The following is an 8,002-nucleotide window of genomic DNA, read 5'->3' on the forward strand; positions in this document are numbered from 1 at the left end:
AATAACTTTACTAATCACCTTTAAGTCAATAAAAGTAAATTTAATTGGGGTGCCTGAATGGCTCAGTGGGTTAAAGCCTCTGCCTTAGGCTCAGGTCATGATCCCAGGGTCCTGGGATAGAGCCCCTGCATCGGGCTCTCTGCTCAGCAGGGAGCCTGCTTTCCCCTCTGTCTCTGCCTGCTGCTCTGCCTACTTGTGATCTCTGTCTGTCAAATAAATAAATAAAATCTTTTTTTAAAAAAAAAAAGTAAATTTAATTTAGTTTGTAAAAAAATTTTTTAAGTTTTAAGAGCTAGCTAAAAATGGAAGTGAAGGGACGCCTGGGTGGCTCAGTCAGTTGAGTGACTGCCTTTGGCTCAGGTCATGATCCCAGCGTCCTCAGTTGGAGATCCGTGTCAGGCTCCTTGCTCGGCAGAGAGCCTACTTCTCCCTCTGCCTCTGCTTGTCTCTCCCTCTGCTTGTGCACGCTTTCTCTCTCTCTCTCTCTCTCTCTCTCTGACAAATAAATAAAATCTTTAAAAAAAAAAAGTAAATAAAAAAATAAAAATGGAAGTAAAATGGGATGGCTTTGCAGGCAACTAATTGCAAACACACACACAAATAATATTCCAAAGGAACTGTGGCCTTTCAATGGGTTATATAGGTGATGGAAATGCCAGCCTACATATTTTGGGGTTTTCAACAATGCTGTGCTACAAGATCATAAGAGGTTACAGTTTAATAATATTAAAAGACTTCGAGTTTGGAATCTTGGATATTCTATTCCAAAAATGATACACACCCGTAAGTATAATGAAGAAAAACACATATGTAGTAACCGTACAACATTCATGAAGGATTTGGTTGAACTTAAAAAGATTGCATTTCCAAAGTCTTCTTGCATTATCTGAAGGTACTGTTCAATAAAATTAACCATCTCTTAAAAAATACTGATCATGCCAACAGTTTCAAAGCACTTGACTATCTTAGTTATACAGAATCAGGTCATGGAAAAGGTTAGTGCTATTCCCAGTATTATGCTAAATGACCCAATCTTCTGGATTCCAGTAAGAGTCATCATATTTAACTATGGTGACTATTATTAGCCAAGTTTGAAATTGCTTCTTTCCCTGAAAGAATCTTCAATTCTTAGTTTGGAGGACTCAGAAGGAAAAAGAGGAATGATCCAGAGTTAACCATAACCCTACCAATTATTTCAAAACTTTTAATTCCACTTTCCCACAAATAAAACAGAACAAAGCAAACTATTCGTATCACTTTTCACAATTAGCAGAAATAAAAAGTAGTAAAAAATGGCTGGTGATATTCCAGCAATCTAGATTTTTTTTTTTTTTAATTTGACAGAGATCACAAGTAGGCAGAGAGGCAGGCAGAGAGAGGGGGAAGCAGGGTCCCCATTGAGCAGAGAGCCCGATGTGGGGTTCGATCCCAGAACCCTGGGATCATGACCTGAGCCGAAGGCAGAGGCTTTAACCCACTGAGCCACCCAGGCGCCCCTCCAGCAATCTACAAACACTAGGTTTTAACTCGATAAAACAGGAGGCAGAAGAGTACAGTGGTTGAGAGACTGGGCTGCAGAGTCATGCTCCTTTGGTTCAAATCCCAGCCCCCCATCTAGCTGGGTGACAAGTTATAGGCCATCTGTTCCCTCACCTGCTAACTGAGCAGTCCTCACCTCACTGGACTGTTGTCAGAACTTAATTACAATGGTGCCTGGCATATAGTAATTTATAAAGACTCACTTCTGAATTGATTCTTCATAGGATATCTTTAAGGAATCAATTTTTAAAATCAAGGTCCTTTTAAGAACAGGAAGAGACAAAATCCAGATTCATATACCTACTGCCCAACAAGAATCTAATTAGACATCACCTTACTTTTCAAGGGATGGTGTAATCCAGATTTCCTACAACTTCTGAGCTTCACTTACATGTCAGGCACTGTGCTGCCTGAGTCAAGGCATCCAAAAAGTGTAGTAACACTGGAAAATGAGAGTTCTATTTCCTGCTCTGCTACCAATAAGCTATATGGCGTTAAGTCGGTCATAAAATGGTCATAAAGCATTCTATAAAATGGAAGGGTGGAGAAAGAAGAGACAGAGAGAAACTCGATTTCTGGTTTAGTCATCAAAATCCTATGAGTCCTAAAGGGAAAATTCTGCTGACTTCCAAGATTATCCTCCTATAAAGGAAGAACAGGACCAAAAAAAAAAAAGAAGATAGCAGTTAAAGTCAGCTTGACCAGGTTAAGTCCTATTAGTATTCTTCTGAGCTCCAGAACGTAAAAAATGGTATCTTATTTATCTGTATAGCCCAGTACATTGGCACGCAGTGCACAAAATGCTGGTCTGATAAAACTACACATAAATACGGAGAATTAACTACATTTTTATTAGAGATGTGTTAGAAATTAGAAATTAATTCTTTTTTTTTTAAAGATTTATTTATTTGACAGAGATCGATCACGAGTAAGCAGAGAGGCAGGCAGAGAGAGAGGAGGAAGCAGGCTCCCTGCCGAGCAGAGAGCCCGATGTGGGGCTCGATCCTAAGACCCTGAGATCATGACCTGAGCCGAAGGCAGAGGCTTAACCCACTGAGCCACCCAGGTGCCCCTAGAAATTATTTAATTCTTGAGATGTATTTATTTCTTCCTCTCCGCTGAGCTATACACTTCGCCTTTGCCTCTAGTTCTCACACTAGCCCAGCGAGGTCGGTATTATTCTCATTATCCCATTGAACGTATCAGGAGATTGAGGCCGTTCTCGGGAGCCCTGGTTACAAGGCTCCCCCTAGCCAGCGCCCGCATTCTAACCCCCGTCTATCTCGCTTGAAAAATCTGTGCTCTCAACCACCCTGGGCTGCGCTCCCATCAGCACTCGGCCAATCCGCGTTCAGAAGGAAAAGAGATAACAGACTTAAAGACATATCTGCCTTTCGCTCCACCATGTAGTGCTATGATAAAAATATGTGTTCGGGGCGGTGCGGTCGGCTGAGACGAGGGCGCAGGCCCCCTTCCTCTGCCAGCGATGTCATCTCCGGGGGGAGGAAGTAAATCTCGGATCTGTGCCTGCGGCTGCCGGAGCGAGCGAGGCGGGACAGCAGACCCGCAGGGAGAGGACAGCGGGAGGCGGCCGGCACAAACACATCTGCCTTGGGCGAGCCGTCCCGCAGACTCCGCAGACTCCGCCGCGGAGCAAAAAGGGGCACCCAGGGAACTCCGGGGACAAGGCTGTCCTCCTTCAGTTTTAACCCCGCCGAGGGGCTGCGAGCCTCCGGACCTCAGTGCGCTCACCGGCAGTGCGGGACTCGGGCTACTTAGGACCCGCCTTCCTCGCTCGGCGGTGCTCCGGACAAGGGGCATCCGCGGGAGACGGCCCTGGCGAAGACACCTCCGAGACAGCCGGGTCCAAGCCCGCCCCACGAGGGGACAGCAAGGGGGAGGGGCAGCGGTCGCCCAGTCCAGAATCACTGACCAGAAGGCGAGACGGGCACCCTGCAATACTCACTGCCGGACCACGGTCAGAGCGAAGCGCGTCATCTTTCCGGCGCCCGGAGGGACGGAAAGTAGTGGCCGCAGTTCGGCTCGCGGGCCCAGCACCCTCCGGCGCGCCGCTTCTCCGCACTGCGGGACACCTCGCCCACACCACTTCCGCCAAGCCCCGCCGGCCGGCCGGCTCCGCCGCCATAGGCCGAGGCGGCCACAAACGTCATCCCCGCGGGGCCAGTCAGGGGGACTCGAGGCCGGCAGGCCGGCGGAGATTGGTGGGCGATGAGGCCACGCCCAGGGCCGTAGCGCTTGCGCCCCTGCGCGCAGGCCTGTGATTGGCGCGCGGCAGGTGCGTGCGCGGCCCGCCCGGGAGTCCGCAGTGGAGGCGATTCTTGCCCGGGCAAGTTTGGATCGGGGAGGCTCGGGCGGGGATAAGGGAATCAGCGCACGGTTTTCGGGTTGATTCGTTTGAAGCTGTAACGCAACTCGTAGTCCTACCTCAGGGCTGCACTGCGCCAGACACATTGGGTCCTGGGAGGTTTTACTGTTAGCCCCTAACACCGGGGGTGTGGGGTCAGCAAGGTCTGGGGACTTGGACCCGCCCGGTTTGGGTCCCCCCGCGCGCCTCGGCAGACACACTCTTGCAGCAAACTTTGTTCAGATTTGTTTTGAGCGCGTTTCTAGACTAGGCCTCGTTCTCGGCCTGCTGAGCCGGGTTTCACCGAAGACCCCTGCGGAACTAATTAACCGAGAATCCCCTCGCCCTTCGAGTGGAATCAAGTTCCTCTTCCTGCACCCGTGGTATTTAAAGGGGCTCCCCTTCCTCCGTCCTTGGTTTCAAGTTCCTCTTCCCCCTCTCCTTGATATCTAACCGACTTCCTCGGAGTCTCCGTGCCCTTCCTCACCCCGCCCCCTGGCTGTATTTGGTCTCCGCTGTATTTGGAGTTGAATTCAGTCTCTCCTCCCCTTGCAACAGCCTTAACCCCAGTTGCAGTGGACGTAAGTGAAGCCTTCCCCCCCGCCCCCTTTTAAGGAGCACCTGGCGAATAATGTTTCTTTAACAGCTCTCAGGGTCTTGAGAGTTACTTAACCTCTGGTTACTGGTAAGTGAAATGGGATAATAAAGCTTACTCGTGCTAGCTTTACAATGATAGAGCTTCATAATGTTAACCTTTACATTGTGTTCCATTCATTTTTACTTAAATTCCCCTATTTGATAATGCATCTCCCCCCAATTACGTATGCGAAGATGGGTTTAGAGAAGTCAAGTGATGCATGGGATTTATAGGCACACATTTCAAAACAGTTTCACATGCGTGATCACATGTGGCCCTCAAAACAAGTCCGAGGTAGACAGGGTATCTTCACTAAAGATAGGAAGAATCTGGCCTAGAGAGAAACGAAGCAATTACTCTAGGTTCACAGCGGGTCCATGGAGACAGGACTGGCTCAGTGATTCTCAAATCTACCCACACACTGGAACCATCTAGGACTTTTTGAATGCCAGGCCACACCTGAGAGAAATTAAATCTGAACCTCTGCAGGAGAGATCCAGACATCAGTAATTTTTTTTTCTTTTTTCTTTTTTTTTAGTCCCCAGCTCTTTCCAATCTCTTTCCAATGTACAGTCAGCTTTGAAAACTAGAAGCTTAAGACAGTGTTCCTCCAACTTGAACATGCGTACAAATCGCTTGGGGATTTAGTTAAAACGATTCTGATTTAGTAGGCCAGGAGTAGAGGCCAAATTCAGCATCTCTAGTAAGCTTCCAGGGAAACAGACATTTTCAGAATGATGGTAGAAGGATAATTCATAAGGTTCTAAAAGGAGGCCCAAATTATTGTGGGAGTACACTGCCTACACATAGTAGACAGTTCATATAAATCTTCTGCATGCCTAAATGAATGAATCAGTCCAACAGATTCTCCTGGAAGTTTGAACTAGAAAAGGGAAATTATTTAGTTATATGTGAGGGCTAAAGAGAAAAAGCGTCAAGAGAAACTAAGTTCAGAGCAATAAGGAGCATGTAGCCTGAAACTATGAAGAGACAGAAACCACAAATAATTTAAGCTTGAGAACAGATTTACAGAGTAGGGAGTAAGAACAAGCAAGGTAATGAAAGAAATCAGTAAACACACAGACAGAAGCAGACACAAGTGTGTAATGCAGAGACTACCTGGTCCCTTGTCCTTCCAGTTGCCATAATAACATACTTTGTGGTTTCTGTTTTTATAATAAAACCTCTTTCTCTTTAAGGGAGTCTGAGTACATTTCTAAAGCTTAACTAAAAACAGACTTCCACTTTGTCTCATTTAACCCAGTAATCTGCAAGGTATGAATTATTAATCTATTTTTTAAGGCTTTATTTATTTATTTGAGACAGGAAGAGACAGAGCATGAGCAGTGGGGAGAGGGAGAAACAGACTCCCCACTGAGCAGGGAGCCCAGACAGTGCTCCATCCCAAGACCCTGAGATCATGACCTGAGCCAAAGGCAAACACTTAACCAACTGAGCCACTCAGGAATCCCTATTTTTATTTTACAGTTGAAGAAAATAAGGCACAGAGAAGCTAAGTAATTTCCCATCATTCAAGATCTCAAAACTGAGTTTGACCCCAGGTAAGTATGCTCCAGGTGGCATCAAAACTGTAACTACGAAGGTGAGTGCTGGCTTTGTTTCATTATGTCCCGGGCTCCTATCAAAATGCTTAAAATACAGTAGGGGTTCAATTAAAATTTGTTAAATGCGTGAATGAGAAATATTTGTTATGATCAATTTCTCAGATGAACCAATATCTTAAAAAATTATCTGATAAAATGGGAGAGTATTAATTTAGGAGAAATTTAGAAAATTATAAAGCACCAGTATTAACCTAAAGAATTATGCAAGAAATTTGTATAGAAAGAGTGTTTTCATTAACTTTAAGAATAAAAAAATAAAGTTGAGAAATAAGGATCTTTGAAAGAATGGACATAATCTTGCATTATTCACTCAACAGTCCCGGGATTGCTCTTCGGCTTCTAAAATGGACAGGGAAGAGTGCCTGGGTGGCTCAGTGGGTTAAATCCTCTGCCTTAGGCTCGGGTCATGATCCTAGGGTCCTGGGATCGAGCCCCACATCGGGCTCTCTGCTCAGCAGGGAGCCTGCTTCCTCCTCTCTCTGCCTGCCTCTTTGCCTACTTGTGATCTCTGTCTGTCAAATAAATAAATAAAATCTTAAAAAAAAAAAAAAAAAAAGATGGATCATGTTATGCTGAGGTAACAAATTAACCCTGAAGTTTTCCGTGGCTTACTGCATGAAATTTTCTCTCTTGTGTAACTTGTCTGACATGGGTCAGAAAGGGCCTTTGCTCCACGTAGTTACTCAGGAATTAGGCTTGACAGACATATCAATTTAAACACAGAGATTCATGAGTCCTGAGACAGGAGAGAAGAACAATTGAAGGTCTTAAACCAGTTCTTAGATGCTTCCGCCGTGCATTGTCCAGAACTACTAACATAGCCCTATTTAACTGCAAAAGTAATGGGAAATGTCGGGAATGCACACATGTTCAGTGAGTGGACAATGCCATAAACCCTGGGCGAGGTGGAGTATCCCAGGATTCTGCCCTGAGCTCTCTTCTTCACCTAACCATGCAATCTCCTAGGTGATCCTACCTTGTGTATAGATATTTATATCTCCAGTCCACAAGTTTCCAGTCTCCTCCTTCATTTGCCCAGGTACCTGCCCAGCATCTTCACTTAGATCCCCAGTGGGCATCTCAGGCTAACTTTGTCCACAGGGAATCTTCCATTTTTTTACCTGCTAAGACTGCTCACTCCTCCTCAAGTCTTTCTCATCTCATGGCAATACCTTCTACCCAGTTGCCCATGCAATTCTAGATTCTTAACCTTAACCTAACACTCTTCATCAAATTCATCACAAATTTCTGTAGCCTCAATAATGCAGTGAGTTTTAGTCTGAACTTTGAGTCATGTTTTCAAATAAAGATTTAATTATAGTCTTCACTGAAAATGAGCCAAGGGTGAAAATGCTTGATCTACTCAGGATGTGGGACCAGGGAGGAGAGCGTGGGTTGGCAACGGTTTCCAGATACTTTCAACAATAGCATTAAGGGTGAAGTTAATTATATTGGTACCAAATACTGGCTTTCTGGTTAAGAGGAGTCAGTGAAATTTCTCTTTTTCTTGTTTATAATTTTTGTAACTAAAGGAGTTTTTTCTTATTCTGAGAGTGAGACTGAAATAGTCATAGACTTCAATCTGTAGGATTTCTAAGATTTTTAAAGATAGACATCTTTGAAATTTGTAGAGATTCGTTTTGTCAACTCATCCATGGTCATTTTGGATATGTATGTGCTTCATGTGTGCTCAGGAAGAATGTGGGTTCACTCATTATTGGTGCAGACCTCTATGTATGTCTGAATTGAGCTGACTTATGTTGTTCAAATCTTCATCAATCAACCAATAAATCTAAAAGCTTACAAAAAAGTTCTTGTGTGCTTTATCACTGAGTC

The 8,002-nt window shown here is 45.0% G+C and overlaps 1 protein-coding gene across 1 annotated transcript in view; it reads right to left on the reverse strand.

Annotated features, from left to right (window-relative positions):
* Positions 1-3,645, reverse strand: part of TIGAR (TP53 induced glycolysis regulatory phosphatase) — a 29,387-nt gene extending 25,742 nt beyond the window's left edge. The window contains exon 1 of the mRNA XM_046013356.1: positions 3,506-3,645. Within this exon, the coding sequence (XP_045869312.1) occupies positions 3,506-3,537 (32 nt within the window). The 5' untranslated portion in view covers positions 3,538-3,645. The remainder of the gene's footprint in view (positions 1-3,505) is intronic.
* Between the last annotated feature and the right edge of the window lie 4,357 nt (positions 3,646-8,002).

This window comes from Meles meles, chromosome 7 (genome assembly GCF_922984935.1).
Source record: "Meles meles chromosome 7, mMelMel3.1 paternal haplotype, whole genome shotgun sequence".
In the NCBI taxonomy this organism is placed as follows: domain Eukaryota; kingdom Metazoa; phylum Chordata; class Mammalia; order Carnivora; family Mustelidae; genus Meles; species Meles meles.